This window comes from Pezoporus wallicus, unplaced genomic scaffold (assembly GCF_028554395.1).
Source record: "Pezoporus wallicus isolate ANWC-B61680 ecotype Strahan unplaced genomic scaffold, APGP_CSIRO_Pwel_v1 contig_161, whole genome shotgun sequence".
In the NCBI taxonomy this organism is placed as follows: Eukaryota; Metazoa; Chordata; class Aves; order Psittaciformes; family Psittacidae; genus Pezoporus; species Pezoporus wallicus.
In genome coordinates this window covers 5,887,323-5,906,038 of record NW_026642654.1, presented here as the reverse complement: position 1 = coordinate 5,906,038, position 18,716 = coordinate 5,887,323, and the positions used below count along the sequence as shown (strand labels likewise).

At 37.2% G+C, this 18,716-nt stretch overlaps 2 protein-coding genes across 3 annotated transcripts in view; both read left to right on the top strand.

Annotated features, from left to right (window-relative positions):
- TAF1B (TATA-box binding protein associated factor, RNA polymerase I subunit B) overlaps positions 1-16,397 on the top strand; it is a 51,106-nt gene extending 34,709 nt beyond the window's left edge. For both annotated transcript variants that reach the window (XM_057431903.1, XM_057431906.1), the window contains 7 exons: positions 2,728-2,875; positions 4,994-5,171; positions 5,489-5,535; positions 8,306-8,396; positions 8,823-8,893; positions 11,281-11,506; positions 15,731-16,397. In XM_057431903.1, coding sequence (XP_057287886.1) covers positions 2,728-2,875; positions 4,994-5,171; positions 5,489-5,535; positions 8,306-8,396; positions 8,823-8,893; positions 11,281-11,506; positions 15,731-15,926 — 957 coding nt within the window. In that variant the 3' untranslated portion in view covers positions 15,927-16,397. The remainder of the gene's footprint in view (positions 1-2,727; positions 2,876-4,993; positions 5,172-5,488; positions 5,536-8,305; positions 8,397-8,822; positions 8,894-11,280; positions 11,507-15,730) is intronic.
- Positions 1-18,716, top strand: part of KLF11 (KLF transcription factor 11) — a 202,492-nt gene that overhangs the window by 109,079 nt on the left and 74,697 nt on the right. The gene's annotated exons all lie outside the window — the stretch shown is intronic.

Below are 18,716 nucleotides of genomic sequence, written 5' to 3'. Positions count from 1 at the left end.
CATTAAAGGGAAAAACATATTTCCTTTATATCTAATTAGGAATAGTATTTATGTAATGCTTTTGTTTTAATCATCTGGGACTTTAATTTTTCTCCAAATATGCTCAAGAGAAGTTACATATGATTCAGGTTTTGTTCCAGGATTGTTTTGTTATTCAATTCAGCACTGCTTTTTAAGAGGAATGGAAAGTACTGTGAGCCTCGTCTTCTGTAGAAGTCTGGTAATGCATGTTTTTCTTGTTTCTCAAGATAGTCCTGGAGCAGTCTGAGCCAATTTTAAACACTGTTTAGAACAACATATAATGAACATGATACAACTTCCTAACTGTTACAAGCAGTTGCATGTGTAATAGTAAGTGACAGAAGAATTATTCATTTGCTTAAGCATGTGTTCACACAGTTAAGCAAGTCTGAACTGCAGTCTGAGGGGAGATCATTTAGAAAAAGAAAAGGAAATGCTGGGAATCATTCAAACCAATAAAACTTGAGCACTGGCTACACAGCTCATATTAAAATAGATGAAACCAAATGCATGAATAAAACCACATTATTTCAGTCCTCTTGTTGTTGTGAACATGATTGTTCTGGTTTTAATCAGGTCTAGAAAAAAAAAGCCAACTGAACAGAAGCCTGAATTCACTCTTGTTCAGGAAAGTATTGAACTTGTGTACGAAGTGTAAACCCCTGCTAAAATTCTATGAAAGCAAAATGCCTTATGCACAAACTGACTTGATAAAACATAAATACATGATAATATGCTCTGCTGAATTAGAACCACCAACTACTGCAGAAAAAGTATTACTTTTTATACATTGAAAATGGTGAAGTAGCCTGAACAACTGAAAGTTACTGCTATAAGGGGAAAATTAAGTAATAATTTAAAATATCAAGAATTAAGAATGTTTAATAAAACAATTTAGGTATTAAGAAATGAGGGTCAAATCTTACAGCCCATACTTATGCAAACTGCAGGTCCTGCTGAGTTCATTATGAATAAGCATGTCAAAATCTGTCTGCAAATGATATTCTCCTCTAGCAGGAAAATCTCAGTAGAAATTGGGAGAACTTTCTTCATGCAGTCAATAGTTTTGAAAAGAAAATCACAGATTTATTGTCATGAATAAATGTTCAACCATGAAAGGTTCTAGAGAATGTGAGCCTGCTGCTGAATGGGAATGGGGATATGGTCACAATGACCAAGGAGAAGGCTAAGGTGATGAATGGGTTTTTGTCTTAGTCTTTGATAAGAGCAGCCTTCAACAATCCCAGGTCCTTAAAACTGATGGGAAAGTCTAGGGGAAGGCAGAGTTACCCTTTGTGGAGAAGGAGCAGGTTAGGGAATATATAAACTAACTAGACATTTGGAGGTTCATGGGCCATGGTGGGATGCTGCCACAAGTGCTGAGGGAGCTGGCTGGTGTCATCACAAGGCTGCTGTCAATAATTTTTGAAAAGTCATGAGTGGGGGAGTGTCTTGAGGACTGGAAGAAAGCAAACATCACCCCTGTCTTCAAGAAGGGCAAGAAGGAGGATCTGAGGCGCTACAGGCCCATCAGCCTCATATTGATCACATTCTTGTTGATAAATATGATAATATATAAAGATGCACTGCAGAATAATCACAGACACCAGCAGATGCTGAGGGTCTGACTGGCTGAAAAGCAGCTTTTCAGAGAAGGCCCTGGGAGTTCTGGTGAGCAAGATGCTGTGAAGATGAACTGTGGGCCAGCAGTGTGCTCTTGTGACAAAGACCACCAGCATCATCCTGGGCTGCATTATGCAGGTGATTAGTGGCCCAAGGGAGCTGATCCTCTCTCTACGCAGTTCTGGTGAGGCATATCTGGAATGCTGGGCCCCTTTCTGGGCTCCCCAGCACAATGGCAATATGGACATAGTGGAGTGAGTCCAGTAAAAGGCCATAAAGATGATTAAGGGAGTAGAGCATCTGACAAATGAGGGGAAGCTGAGAGAGCTGGGACTGTTTAGCCTGAAGATGGAGAAGATTCACATGGGGTACTATGTGATATGTACAGGAGAATGCAAAGGAGGAAAACCAGATCCCCCTTAGTGGTATCCAGTGACAAGATGATAGGAAGTGGGCACAAACTGAAATACAAGAATCCATTTAAACATAAAGACAAAACCTTTTTCTTTTGTACAGTGAGGGTGGTGAAACACTGGAGCAGATTTTCTACAGACCTTGTGGAGCTGCCATCCACAGAGATACACGGAATCCAACTGGACATGGTCCTGGGCAGCCTGCTCTGGCTGACCCAAGCAGGGGCTTGGATTCGATGACCTCAAGCAGTCCCTGCCAACTTCCACCCTTTTGTGGTTCTGTGATCACTGAGCTCTTTAGAGAGTTTACCCCCAATTACACTTGGGTGTTGTCTTTGTTTTTTGTTTTTCCAATGTTTTTCAATTTTGGAGCATCTGGAGACATACCGATCACAAAAAAAACCAGGGGATTGGTTGCTGGTCTGAGGCAACTTCCTGTTTGTTCCTTATTACTTCCTGGGCTTTAATGCTAGCACACGTTTTGCTTTTGCAGAACTGCAGTCTTGCTCTGTTCCTGCATGAGTGCTTAGTCATAGAGAGTGCTAAAAGAGTCTGTATAAATAATTTCGTGTTAAATAATACAGAATTTATCATCAATAACTTAATTTAAAACCATTAACAAATATGGTAATATAGCAAATATATAACACCCTCTAACCCTTTCTTTCAGTCATGGCCTGTGTATGAAGAAGTATACAACAAAATGCTTGAGCTTGCAGTGTTTTTAGAGCTGCCTCGTTTTCCAGATATAACTGACAGCTGCTTTCTTCATCCAGACATGTTGTGCATGAAGTACTTGATGGAAGCTAATTTACCTGGTAAATATTTTCCCAAACCTGAACTGATAAAATTTTTCTTTGGTTTATTAAACTCCAGCAAAAAGACTTGAATTGCTACTTTAAAAGTGCCTGCTCTTTTCCTTCTAATTTATACCCATATAAGCTTGAACTGAAAGATAATTTCTATAGAAAACACCTTCATCAAACATTGAGAGTATGTATTATAGACCCAGATATGTAGGGGCACTCTGGTCCTGGCTCTCCAAGGCTGTGGATTGAATACTTCATTTCATATCTTTTAGTATCCATTTGAACTAAGAGGCACTAGTTGAATTCATGTGATTTATTAACTGTAGCAAATGATTCATGAAGTTGGGACCTGATTGCTTAGTACTGGAATTGTCTGATATATATTGACTGTATATTCTATAATAATGCATATTACCATTCATTTAAACATCAACAAGCGATGCTATGTGACAGATCAACTGAGCTCTCACTTGATTTCTGATTTAGTTTTGAAATCATATACTGAATAAATATTGAATGATTTTGTTTATCCTGAAACTGTCCTGAATGTTGAATTGCCAAAGGAAGACCAGTAAGTCCTAGTACGTGAACTGTCTGTTGAGCTACCATACTTCAAATACCACTGTCACTGAAGATGAGTTATACAGCAAAATAGCTTGTAAATTGACATTACTTTTTTCCCCCCTCAAAGAATTTCAAAAATTAATAGTCAGGGAGGGAGGTATTGTCTTATTTTGCAGTTAGTTATGTTGAGTAAAGCTACCTGGCTTTTCTGTTTATTTACAGTTGAATGAAGAGAAGATAACCAACAGATTTAGGGCTAAAATTCCATAGTAGAAATTCTGATTTTGAAGTTTTACACCAGTGGTCTGATCACATAAGAAGATCACATTATTTTTCAGATTTTGAAGTATCAGTTGATCAGAAGAAGAAGCTAGGAAATTTGCATTTTCAGATTTATTACAGAAAAATCCAAACCTAGTGCTATTGCAAAATTACTGTAGAAGAATATATTGTCCTTTACTTTTTCCTTGCACCTAAGCTTTTTATCATATAGAAGCATTTTTTTTACAAATTGAAAAAGGTCTATTGTTGGTGTCTACCAACCCCTAAAAAAATAAAGCAAGCCATAAATTGTCAGTATTTCTTAGGACAATAAATATTAATGAAAAGGCCATTTTAAGTGTCTGAAATGAAAGAAAACATACTGACAGTGTTTATAAGAAAAATTGGTTTCCAGATTTTGTTTAACTTTTACTGTTATGTACAAAAGGATTAAAAATGAGTGCCTACTGAACTCTCTGTAAGCAGCAAGAGAGTATAAAGCATAGCTGGATTAAGGTTGTACTTAGTCATACATTGCTAACCTTTGTGGAATCTGATGGTGATGTAATCAACTCCTGTATTTCTTGCTGAACAGGAATGGTGAGAAATTTGGGGGATTTGTATCTGTGAAAAATAAGCATAGAGTAATAAGAGACTGTATAGACACCTTACTGCTGCTTTTGGAGCTGTATTTGTATCTTCTTAGCATAACCCACACTAGTGGGTGTGATTAGGCTCTACAGTGTAAAGCCAGCTTTAACCTAGGTTTGGGACTGTTTGTAACTCAGACAGGTTTTGTTGGGGTAACAGCAAGTACTACCCTGCCATGATGAGGCTGCTGCATACTCAACTGGCTTCCTTCCAACTAGCCCCTCTTCCTCTTTGCAGTACTGAATCCGTCCTTATCTGAGTGTTTAGTCAACATGCAGGAAAAAGTTTTTTGCTTTTGTGGTGTTCTGAAACTATATCTATGCAGACTTAAGATACGCTTCCCCCCAAGACCGTTCATGATGGTCTAACAACATCTTTTGAGTAACATCAAAACACTATCAAATATTTGATATTCCCCCCCCCGTGACTGTATAATAAATTGCAACTGGTTTCCATGTAAACACATGAAGGTTGACCAGTATTTTTAAAAATACCCTAAATGCTTCTCAGCCTAAAAAAGTGTTGTCTGATGGCCCTAAAAGACCATTAAAAAAGACATTCCTTCCTCACATGACCAAAATATTTGGACTGTAAAAGTATTTCTATCTTATCTCAACTTACTAATTTTATGATTTTATTTACTTGAATCAGATGAATTGCATAATTGGACTTGTCGAGTGGTGAAAAAGATTGGTATTGGAGATACGGATTTCCTAACTCTTGCGCCTGGAAATAAGTCAACAAGAAAAGTGAAATACGATGTTCTTGCTGCAGCAATTATTGTAGTTGTGCTGAAATTATTGTTTTTATTAAATGATAAGTATGAATGGTAAGTGTGCAGGCAAATCCATAGCAAAGTCCAGATTTCAAGTAGTGCAGATGATTGTCTCGGATCATTCTTTGGTAATATTACTTAGTAATATTAATTTATTTAGTAATATTAAGTTTATAATATTTAAATTTCCATTAAGTTCAGTAGCATAAAACATACACCTGAAGGCATTTTAGCATTAAATATTCCTTATTTTTAAAAATCATCAGTTTGAATCTGAAGCTTGGAATAAAATTAGGATGTGATTTTGTTGGTTGTATTTGAACTTCATGTGAAAAGTGCAGTATTTGGATCTGATTTTTTTTTTTTTCCAGGATACTTTCAGACTTTGCTGGAGAGAGAAATAAAAATAGCAAAGAAGGTACATAAATATTCTAGTAGAATCAGTCTTATGATTTTGTAACTGAAATAAATTTGTAATCAGACTTAGAAAGACTTGTCTTATTGATCATTAAAATGGGGATTTGTCATTTATTCTTTTAGGGCAAATCTTTATTCAAAGAAAACAGTAGATCCTATTCATGTAAAATCCCCCCAGTTTACCTGCATAATTCTTGTTGTACTGATAGGGGCATTTGGTACACACTTTGCCCGGTACCTTTCTGCTTCTCCTTGTGCATGTTTGCCTCTTGTTTTAGAATTTTATGCATGCTAGGTGAAGATGAATGGATATGCAGTAAAGAGGGAGCACACTTTGATCGTAAATAGCAGATACTTATTAGGGGCATCAAACCATGTTTATGATAAAATCCAAACTTGTTTAGTCTTGTTAAATAAAATGTCTTAGTGTGTAACATATTTCAGATGTAATCTATTTTCTTAGTCCAAATAATCCTGAGAGAGTGTGGAAAAGCTAGCAGCAATTAAGATAGAGAAGATAATGGTGCGAACATAGTTCTTGGAGGGCAGAAAGACCAAATCAAAGATTAGGAATCCTCGGGAAGATGTTCCGTGGCCTGATCCAGATCACAGTTGAAGATAAGGTCAAAGATGTGTTACTGTGGTTTATCTTTTAAGCCTTTTATCTAGGTTTGGGTCCGCTTTGACCCTTCTGTCACTTTTAAAAATTTAAGTCGGTAATAAAAGTTGTGTTAGCCATGCATGAGCACAGTTACTGCTGTATCTGGAGGTAGGCATCACTGTTAACTAAAACTGGTAATTCTCATTTTTTAGTAGATACACAACTTATTTTGGTTTTGTTCCCTCCCCCCCCTTTCATTTCCCTTGAAAACTTGAAGCACGTAACAGTGACACGAGTAAAAGTTGTGCAACTGCTTACAAGCTGAGGCTCAGAGCCATTAATGTCTTAATGGGGTTTCTCCTTTAATAACAAGTCTCGTTGCCCTTGGGAATTAACAGCTCATTCTTTGCCCACTTTTTTACTTTAAAGTCTGCTGGTGCAGAATGATCCATATGCTGTGTTATGTGTCCCTATCCTTAAAAAGTTGGGGTGATAGTGAGCACCTGCGCAGAGGAGCTGAGGTGAGAATTTCTGTTGGAGTCGTGGTTAGTGCCAGAGCTCAAAACTGCCTCTGGCATTTTCCTAAAGTTAGCGTGCTGAAACGAATAATGGTTAATACTGAGTTTTAAAGATCCGATTTGTGTTGGCTCCATTCTCAATTTAACTGTCCTTTCTTTAGTCTTTTGGTTTGGTTTGTTTTTTTTTTTTTAATTAAAAAAAATAGTATTTCAGCTCCTACAGTTTTTCAAGACAGGCTGGAATCTGTGCAGTAGATAGTTGTAGTTCCCTAGTGTGTTTGTGTATGTCCTATGAACTCCACGCATACACAGTACAGTTTATGTTCAAATAAAACATGTGATTGAGATCTATATAAGTATGTGTGTATCCCAGAGCTGTTCAATTTCCACTCAGCTCAGCTCTATGAACATCAGACTAGCAGTACTGGCCAGGCAAACAGTTGTTATAGTGCAGCATCATGCCTGATAATAGTTTTGTTTGAGACAGATGCTTACTAATTCATATGAAGTTTGATAAAAACTGCACTTGCAGCACTTGAAGAGTACTTACTGTAACTTCTGGTTTTAAGGAGTTCATAAAAAAAAGTTGTATCCACACCTTTGAATTTTAACAACTACTGAAGGGTCTTTCTTCCCTTCATTTGTCTGTTATTTTTTTAGTCCATCTATACTTCTAGCATTTTAGACATCCTTTGGCAGGATAACCCAAATAGCAAAAATGCAGATAATACAAAACATCTATAAGCTTGATTATAAGACGAGTATATTCACCTTTAAAACAGTTTCAACAGCTTGCTGGCAAAGCTAAGCATGATGCAAGCATCACATGCAGTGCAGCTGGGGTGATGGGGAAATGCAAAACCCGGTTAATTCACAATGCAGATAATCCACCCACAGTTAATAAGAGTTGAATATATTTTAAATATATAAATCTGCACCATAGTTCTATTTGGAATTCTTTTACTGTACCCAGTTGGTCTACTTCAGCTCTGTGTCTCTTTGGAGCATCGATGATGAATGTGCTGCTAGAATGCCATATGCCTTAATGGTTTTGCATGTACTGGTGACTGTTCACCTATCAATGGGTGACTTTCCTGTACTCAAAAACATGGGAGGCTGACACAAAATGAATACAGTTGTCCAGTTTACCTTTCCAGCCCTGTACAGTGTCATCGATAGTAGAAGAGACAGTGGAGAGATGATTTTGGAAATTTTACATCTGAGCTTGTTTAGATGTTATTTCTTTAAACCTAAGCTTGATGTATAGTTTCATTAATCTCTTGAAGTCAGCCTTCAAACAGGTGAAGGCAACTTCACACTCTGGAGGTTTAGTTCATTTGGTAGAAATGTTCATTTGGTAGAAATGAGTTTCTAGGCTTAATTTTCAGAAAGGAGGGAAAAGGCTTGAATTATACTAAATCTATGATATCTATTCTAAGCTAAGGTGCTTCTTTGCTCTTCTTATGATAGGTTGTTCTTTCACTGCATTTCTGCTTCTTACAGAATTGTTAGATCAAGAATGTTTTCTTTAAGCACATCGAATTCAGGGTAGGTTTGGGAAAACCCACAGTCTAACTGCTTGGAGACCATCATCTGCGAACTACACATTTCTTTCACTCCTTCCCAACATAAAATGTGTATGTTTTATTCAGGTGGCTTGTATTTTGACTTCAAAAAGTGGTACAAGGTGATAAAATGTGCCTTGGATGAGAAGCAAAAGAAATTAGATGAAGAGAGAGCCAAGTAAGAGGTTTTTAAGTACTTTTTTTAAGATAGAGTTCTACATTAAATCCTGACCCCCACAGAAATTAAAAAGGTTCGGAATTTGCTCCACATTCCCATCCACCAAGCTTGGGTGAATAGCATGATTAAATCCCTATCTTAAATTTCTATTTACACTCATAGTGTTTATCCAGCATATTAATTAAATGCTTACTTTCTGTGACAAGTAGCTTATGCAGCTGAGCAATCAACATACCTCAGTTTGTCTACTCTGAAGAAAAGACTTTCTAGATGTGCTGGGGGGGGGGGCAGCTTTTAATGGCACTAACCATTAGATTATTTTGATCTAAATTTAATAGCTCTAGCAGTATTTGTTAAGAAATTGCTATTTTTTTACTTATTTACTCCACTTGCTTTCTTAACAGTTCTTATGTCTCTTACTGGTAGGTGTTTGTGGAGATGTGAAAAGCCACTGTTTTATTCAGCTGAGATGAAATCTAAAGTTCTGAAGAGAAGACGTGAGTAAATTTTGCTTCTTCCCAGCAGTGCAGAAATCTGCTCTAACTTTTCCCACCATAGAGAACCTGCAGCCCTGACTGATAACATTTACATCTTAAAATACTTTCTCTTCTCTTTCACCTCTGGGTACAATTACTGTACTTCTGTTTTACAACCTGCGGCTGGAATTCTTAAAGCAGACTTTTTCCTCATGCTTAACTGAAACTGCCTTTGCCAGTCTTCCTAATGACCTACTGAACCACATCTCAAAATGAGTAGCCTGTTGCCATTTTCACTGGTTTGTCAGCTGCCCTTTTATAGCTGTGAGCTTTGTGAATTGTTATTGCTATCCTGTAACTTTCCCGTCCCTTTTCTTTACTTTCTCATATCCTTTAGTATGGATATCCCACGATGTCCTTTGGTAGATCTTGCATGTTCCTCTTTTCTCCCTCTCCTTCTTGCAGTCTTCTATAGGAAGTGAGGAAGACTTGTCTGAACAAGGCTTTACTTTAATAGCTAGCGATATGTGGTGAGGATGCAAGTACGTCTACTTTATTTTAGTAGCTCTAGAAGTACTTATAAGAAATTACTGGGGTTTACACTGGCATAAAAGCAAGCAGAAAAAAATGACAAAACCCCCACTTACCTGTGGAAATATGGAAGACCAGAATTTTACTCAACCAAATCAGTTCCGAAATTCTTCATTCTATATTTAACAGTATCTAGTAAGCAGCAGGTATCTAGGGAGAGATATGTTAAGTGTGGCAAATGGTATTTTTCCCTTTATCCCTCTATATGCTTCCATTTTCTGGAAGTGACTTGTTAAGGGACTTCAAAATAAGTTGTGTAATCCTGTTTGGTTTGAATTACTCATGTTGGATTTTTCTTTTAAGAATGCAGTTGGGGTTTTTTTGAATGTTCTTGCTCTTCAAAATTCAGTGAGCGTCAACTTCAAGTCATGTTCCATGGAAAAACATGTTTAGATTTGTTTATTTCAAACTGATCATTTGCCCAGATGCCCTTTAATTCCTGCATTTAGAAGAAAAACTGAATGATTCATTGTTCATAATTTCTGTGGCCCTCTGGATTCCTCTTCTGGCTCTGCTTTTCTTCAAGCTAAAAGAGGACCACTTAGATTATGAAGTTTTACCACTGGCTGTTGCGAGCAGGACTATCATGTAATGCCATTGTAAATGGGCAAGATTCATCTTAAAACAAATTTCATATAATAGAAACAAAGAGCGCTCTAGAAAGAACACTTATGTGCCAGATACAGGATTTCAGAAACATTCCTTAGACTTTGTTTTTGGTGGTAGATTTTAGTATCCTCTTGAAAGGTAAGCTTACCAGTCTTGGATTACTTTAGGATGTCTTTTCTGCCATTTTATTTTTCCAGTTTATCAATGAGTTTATTCAGATACAGGTCATAAAAAGAAGTTGAAGTTCCAGTAACAGTGGTTTTTAACCTGCTTTTTATCCTAGCGAAACAAGGCTTAGGCAGACATACTGTGTGTGCTGATCTGTCATCATAACTTAGAATCATAGAATCATAGAATAGTTAGGGTTGGAAAAGACCTTAAGATCATCTAGTTCCAACCCCCCTGCCATGGGCAGGGACACCTCCCACTAAACCAGGTCACCCAAGTCTCTGTCCAACCTGGCCTTGAACACTGCCAGGGATGGAGCATTCACAACCTCCCTGGGCAACCCATTCCAGTGCCTTACCGCCACAGTAACTTCTTTCCCTTCTTAGCCTCAGTGATTTAGGAAAATTTGTCACTCTTTCACAAGCAGCAGGGAAAGGTGGGGTGGGGTGTGTTGGTTTTTTGGTTGATTGGGGTTTCTTTTGTTTTTTGTTTGGTTTGTTTTTTTGCATTTGTTTGGTTGGTTGGTTTTTTTTTCGCAGTTAAAAATTGCACTATGAAAAGCTTAACCTTAAATCTGTATGTATATGAAACTAGGCTTCCTTAATTCTGATACACAGAAAACTACTTAAACAACCTTAGCCAGTCTGAGAGATAGCATACAACCAACTAAATATAGCAAAAGGCATCCTGGTGCCTATCAGCATAAAAATACCAACAATATCAGTTAGATTTTATAGGTTTTAATTGGGGGAATGCTTTTGGAGTGCCCCAGTCTTAATATTATTATGTGTGAAAGACATGGCATTTTGAATCATCTTTCAAAATCTTTAGTGAAAACGTGACAGAGTTGAATTTTAAATGGAATGGGGAGAGAACATACAGGTTTTTCAAGGTTTAAAGAAAAAAAGAAATCAAAAGAAGAAAAGGAAGCACAAATACCCTATTTTCTACATGTATTAATCACCTCTAAACAGTATTCTAATATTTAATACTTTTGCCTTGGTGTTTTTTTTTTTTTCTGTTTGTTTGTATTTGTACAGAAATGGCTGTGAACTTACAAAATCAGTTTGGCAAGCTGTCTGGTTCCGTGCAACCTCCTGAAAAGCCAAATCCTTCAAGTTTTCAGTTAAGTTGGTCAGAAGAAAACACAGATGGGAGTTGTTTTCACGGGCATAGCCTGAAGGGAATTTTGCAAGAAAAATGTGGTTTACTTAAACCCATGAACCCTGGCTATTGGCTGTGTACAGTTAAACTATGCACTGAGAAGTAAGTATTCAGATTTTTGTTACATACACTTTGGAAGGTTCTCCTGAAAATAAAGTGGCATGTATGCAGTTTTTACAAATGACAAATACGCGGTGTGTACACAGCTATTTATGTATTCACATCTAGTTAAAATCACTTGTAAAAGGGTTGTGTGTGGAATGGTTAGTCTTGGATTGGGAGTAGACAAATTGTAATATGAAGAGTGATCAAAGTAAACTTTTGATAAGAGAGATGAAACAAAACCAGCAACAAGAGTCACATGGCAAGACTGGCAGCTAGATACAAATACTCACTTTGCTTCTTCATAGTATTTTAGACAAAACTTGTGCCACAACCCTCTAGAGAATGGGAAAATGGCTCCATTCCTCTCCTCCCTGGTCCCCAAAAAGGCATAGGAAATTAACTTTCTAAATCACTATGCTGCTGTTGTGATGGCCTTAATAAAAAAAATGAAAGTTCAAATAAGCAATTAATGCTTTCAGAATATACTTTTAAAAAGTAACTGTGAGTGAAAAGGATTTTGCCACTATTTCATCTAAGCATAGCGGCAATCAAGAGTTGTATTTTTTGGAAGCACAAAATAAAAGATGAAATTTCTTTCACTGGAAAAGTAAAAGAAGAAACATGGGAAAATAAACCATTTTGTGCTATTAAGGAAGTTTAGTGTTGTCTCCAGTAGAGAACTGTTCCCAAATCCTTCCTTCTCAAGTGAAAGGGATCATTTGTTTTCCATTAGGTTATATAAAACAGTCATTCTATTTGTTACTAAAATTGTTGTCTTCAAAGGAGAATAATATCTCCGCTAATCCAGCCTTGTATGGATATTTAAGTATCTGTCTGGATTGCGTTGAACTTCTCTTCCTTTAATACCTTCTCATTCTGCGAAAACTGGTGAGTTTTCTATTTAGGGGGTGCTGGCAAAGAACCATCCCTGGCAGTGTTCAAGGCCCAGGTGGATGAGGCTTTGAGCAGCCTCGTCTAGTGGCATGGCAGAGGTGTTGGAACTGGATGATCTTTAAGGTCCCTTCCAACCCAGACCATTCTGTGATTCTATGACCATGGCCAGAGACAGAGGGCAAAAGCCCTGCTGAGTGAGTGTAGGAGTTCAGCAGCATTTATTCCAGGGAAGAGGAACTATCTGAACTCCCTGGGTAATGGAGGTATGGCTTCTGGATCATGCACCAGATTTCAGTTTGCTATTTGTTGTATCATGAACCTTTAATCCAGACGAGGAATGTACCGGTGAGTATCGGTGAGAGATGAACTTGGCTTGGATTCTCCTGAATTTCTCATGTATGCAGTTGGAAGGTGTTTTCTGGAAAGGAGGTCAAATTTCATTAATGTGAAATGAGATTTCATTAATGCATTGAATAACATCTTAAATCTTTATCTGTTTATACTTCTAAATGACATGCTCAGGAGAGCAATAGCCCCTACAGTCTTAGCAGTGCGTTCCTGATTTTTAAAACATTAAATATTCCCCTTGAAAATAACTGGGTTTACATTTATGCAGTCTTTTCTGTCTGTCAGTGGATTTATTTGCGTATCTTTATTTTCCTTTTCATATTACCTTTCACATATCCACCGTGACAGAAATGGGTTGGAATAATGTAAGCACAGTGTTATATTACAAGAGCTTTAGTTATATGGATTCATTCTTTTGTATGAATAAGAACTTTTTTTTTTTTTTAAGGGAGGAGAGGTAATAATCCTTTTACCACAAATTTGCGTAAATCTTATGCACACAGTGAATGAGTGGATATTTCAGTGTATGTTTGTGTGAATAATCTTTCATGCAAAGTCTGTTTTTAAGCCTACATTTTCATATGTAATATATTAAAATGTTAATGGCAAACTGTCATAGCCTTCATGAAACAAGATTTGAATTAAAATTCTTACCGGTTAAATTTCCCATTATATCATTTGCAATGCAAGTAGTTAATTATACATCTGACACTTACTTAACTTTGGAAAACAACATCTACTCCCTTAAATATGAGGGTTGCAAGTGTGTGTATGTATAATAGAACTAAAAACAAACTTACAAATTCTCTTTCTTTAAAAATCAGCATGGTCTAACTGGGACTACTGAAATGCTTTAATCCTAGGGCTAAAGCATGATTTGAGTGTGGGCAAACCTGAGATCAGTCAAATGGTTGGTGAAATGCTTTTACATTTGCTTGTATTTTAAAACTTTCAGCTTTAAACTGGATTCTAAATTGATTTCATATAGAAGCCTTTAGGTGATACCAGGCTTTATGGTTGGACTCAATCTTAAAGGTCTCTTCCAACCTAAATAATTCAGTGAGCCTACATATGATTAGGTATTACAATGTGTGAAAATGTTGAGAAAAATGGATTTCCCTTATTACATCTAAATTTAAAATCACCTGGTGGTTTGGGGTTTTTTTAGCTCTTCAGAGATGCTCTTAGTGTAAATAGCACAAAAATAGCACAAAATGGGACAGAAATGTTTAGGTACTCTTGTGAAAAGTATAACTCCAGTTTGTAAGTGCTTTACAATATCAGTGTAATTATGTTTTTGCCTCAGAATACACGGTATCACTAATCTGCCCCCCAATGAAAACTGAGATTTGACACCTACATTGCCATAAGAGCTGTAATTTCTGAATCTCAGGGGTGTAGCAAAATGTCTTAATTCATATTAGCCAAAAAAGGCAGATTTGGTTCAACCCAACATTTCTCAATGAAGTTTGAATTTAAACAACGCATTGAGTTGTGGGGACAGCTGGTTTGTTCTGATGCTGCTGAAATGTCTCATCTAATTTAGTTTCTGTAAGAAGTCGCTGGCAGCTTTCAGGAATTGTGAGGTAGGGCAGAGGATGGGATGTACAGCGTGAGAGACCTAGTTTCACATTTCCAATCTGCCAGACTTCAGGAGGCTTCAAACAAAGACTCCGTTCCCAAAGTGCAGCTTGCATGGCACTGCGGGATGGGTCCGTCTGTTCCTCCAGTTTGAGGTAAAATGTAAATGCGTGTTGGGCCAGAGGGAGCGAGCAAATGACTCTATAGTCTGGTAATTAGCACACTTGCTTGTAAATTGGGACAGACAGATTCCAGTCCTTGTTCTGGTGAATATTTAAGACCGCTGCTCTGAATCAGACAGAGGGGAAATTTTAAACCCTGCTTCTCCACATCCCAGGGCAATACAGTACCTAGTAAGCTAGAAGATGCATAGACTTATGGGGAATATCAACTGTACCTAGTAAGCTAGAAGATGCATAGACTTATGGGGAATATCAACTGAATCCCCATATCAATGTAAAAGACTGTTTAAAAAATGGAAACAACTGAATTTTATACTGTTTTAAACTTACCACTTTTACTAAAAACATATTTGAGGCTAACCCAGCACAGGATATTTTTCCAGCCTAAGTTGCTGAACTTAACGCAGAACTCTCCCTGCAGTCTGTCTTCTGTGTCATCATCTATTCAGTCTGACACTTCTTACCAGCAAGTTCAGTCTGCTATCACCATTATATGCTTCATCAATAAAATCACCTCACCATTTTCATTAACATTTTCACCATGAAAGCTACAATATAATTAAGCAGAAGGCTGCTATAGCACTTACCACTTTCTGTTGACCTGGTCAATGTTTGCCCCAGTATTTCCGATGTTACTCCATTGACTTGAACATAGTTTCTTGTCCTAGACAGGTAACTTACATTTAGGACACAAAGGAAATGGACAAGAAATGATGGGTTATAAACCCATGGCGTAGTGTCAGCAAGAGGAGAGAGGACCCTACAGAGGGTGTGGGCAAGGACTAGAGAACAGAGCCTGGGGTGTCTGCATTGGATAGTCTTACAGGTTTTAAAAATAGGGTAATGTAATCATTTTTCACGCTTTGCTACATTTGATAAAAGCTAGTAGGATGAACAGTGGTTCAATTTAGTCCTGGAAGACAAAGAATGTATTGGTTATGATAGTGATTCACAGTGCAAGAAGCTATACAGGCTTTTCCGTCTTACTGTGTTTGTACCATCTCTGAACATGTCTTGGTCTGGTCCTGTCCTTCAGGGTTTTGCAGGAGTGGGTCCCACCACAGAACTGATGTTGAAAACTGAATTGTGATTTATGCTGATGGTAAAATGTAGAGTTTTCCTCTAATTAAAATGGAATATATAAATGCTAGCTAAATGCTAACGAAATATACTTGTAATTTAAGGAGCTTTATTTTTTTTTTCCTTTTCTTTTCAGATCATGTGGTCATCTGGCTCATTACTCCAGAGAAGAGGACTTTCCCCAGAGTTACCATTTTGTACTAAGCTTATTCTCCTTTCTTCTGAGGATACAGCCCTCCTATATCCATGATGAGGTCTGTGTGATAGAACATAAACTTTTTAATAAAAAACTCTATAAAAAGCCAAAATACAGCAGAGGCCTAAGAAAGTAAAAAGGCCTAAATATAACATTATTAAAACCATGTAAATTAGTTGGTTCGATCCCAAAATATGATATTACAACTAAGGTGGAACTGATCCTTTTGCCTGCCTTCAGATTTTTTTGTTAAGATTGTACTGCTGAGACCTATTACTGTACTTTAGTTGTAGTGTCATTTTATCTGTAACTGAAGTCACTGGTTTCCAGCTGGGAAAGTTACCAAGGAAACTGTTTATTGCTATTTATTTCCTCACTTTGCATCAAAGCCAACAGGAAGCTATGAAATTACCATGTTTTTTGGCATAGTTATACATGCTTCAAGTGTACTGGACAGCACGTTGGCATCTAATTACATTGTGAGACTTTGCAATTAAGATATCTATTTTTTTACCTACTGTTATATGACAGCAAATATATTTCTAGAAAGTAATGTTTACTTTGTTTTGAAATAGTGTGTTAACAAATAAAAGGAGCAGTTGGTTGATGTTTTCACTGCAGTGATTTTTTTACTCATTGTTTCTAAACATGCTGTTCTGGAGCAGCTCTGGCACTGCTTTCTACATTTCCTTGCACCCTGTATGTCTCCCAGTCTCTTGATGTGCCTGAGCCTCTCATTCAGGTTCATGTTTCACTCCGGGCTTCACAGATTTTGCAGCTGCTTTCATATCTTTTATACTTTTTGTACCCCTACATAGTGTCCATCCTGTTTCTTGTGCAGCGGTATCTGCCAGGTCCTCCTGTCATTCTTCTTTTGCAAAGCTATTGTCATTTAAATTTCTTCTGACCACTTTGTAATTCAGCATCTTCAGTGGCTTGCACCTCAGACATTCTACCAGTTTCTCATGCTCAGTATTATTTATGCACTGTGGTTTTAAATTGTCCCAGACAATGTGTAAATGAAGTTGGGTGCTGCCACTAAATTAAAGACACCAAAACATATGTATATGTTGAACAGAGATGTTGAGTAGATGCTCAGATGAATAATCCTGCTTTCAGTTGAATGAAATAAAATTCAGCAACTCCAGCCATCAGTAAGGGCAGAGTACAGACATTGCCAAATCCATTTGATCAAAACCAAAATCAATAGCTAAGTATTATTATAGACAAGAAAAATGGTGCCTGCAGACTTTACAAAGAGTAATGTCTTCCTTCCTGAGCAAGGGGTTCAGTAAGATGCAGTGTGGGAAGATAAACAGTTCAGTGAGTAGATTCTGAGTATAATGAAAGTGTTTAAAATCTATTGCAGTTCAATCCATGAAGCCATTGTCTAAAAAACTGGAACAGGTGAATGATAGGAGAGATGTGCTGCTCTACCTGTCTGGAGCTAAGTAATAAAGTAGTATGCCAAGCACAGGCAAAGCAGACAAGACTATTAAAGGTAAGCTGTCCCGGTTACTTCAAAATGTTGGCAAACCAGGAGGCTTTGCCTGCTCAGTGGAGGCAGGAGGTAAGTAAGTGGGGTGTCCTGATTTAAGGTGACAGAAAAGACAGTTTGGGTGAAAGTGTTTACTTTTTTGGTATTTTCTATAGTTATTGTAGAATAGGGATTTAGAGCAACAGTCCTAAAAAATGATTGTAACATGCAGATGAGAAGTTATAGTTTTAACCATACAGAGCTAAACTGTACTTGATGGTGGAAAAAGAGCAGACTTGGTTTGCTGCTTGTTGTATGTGTTAGGGATTTCATAAGTGGGTACAGTTTAGTAAAATCTATTGCCATGTTGTGCAGTTGTGCATACGCACCTCAGACTTCTGATGAGATGTGTCTTGAACTGATGTTTACATTAATGGACTCAGAATATACCAGTTTGAAGCTCATGTTGTGTCTGGTGTTTGTTTTAAAATTAGCCATTATCTATTATGTTTGACCTCACCTGAGCGAATTGCTAAACTTTGTAAATATCTGGCAAAATTACTCACTGTTCTTGTTCTAGATGAGTGTTTGACTTAAAAATACACAGAAGGGTAATACACGTTGTCACAGTGCTTGCTCAAGCGACTGAAAGTGTCTCATTCTTTTTACTGTAATATCTGTTAAAGGTTTGAATTAACTATCTAAAAGACACCTTGTTATACTTAAAGGATTCATTTAATTCAAAAATCTTTATTTGAAAGACTTATGCACTTAATTATAAGTATACCTTTCTTTTAAAACTACTGTAGTAGTAAAATCTGAGCTTCATAAATTAAAAATACTGTGCTCATTGTTACATTGTTACAAAAGTAAAAAAAAAAGCTGCCTTAGATGTTAGAATAAATTAAGGCTGTACTTTAATAAACTGGAATAAAGCTTGCAGTTAATCATCAAGAGCCGTGTGCCTTCTGGACACATAGGTTAAGAGTCAGATTTAAAAGTAAAGGGTGTGCCCCTAAAATACTTAATGTTAGTTCTATCCAGTTTAATCAATCAACACTTATGTTGGACTAATGATGTTGAAGAAGCTGATGAGCCATAAGAGTGCCTTATCTTCAGTGAAGTGTAGTTGAGCGTTCTTGGGACAACTGCTTTGAGTCCAGTTAATATGACCCTGAGGTGGAGCTGTGCTGGTTGAACAGACAGCTACCGGTGGATAGCTGAAGGGTAGGGTGTCTGCCACAGCCCAGCCCTTCTAACCACCTCCTCTATCTACTTCTAATTTACACCTCCTTTCTGTAACTATTTGCTGAAAATGTTCAGGTAAAGCCAAGCTTTCTCATAGCTACTTTTTTGTACTTCTTCCCATGGAAATTTTAAGTAAAGAGGCTCAGTTTGTTTTGTTTCCTACTCTAAAAGTTGAATGAGTTCTTAAGTATATAGATAAAG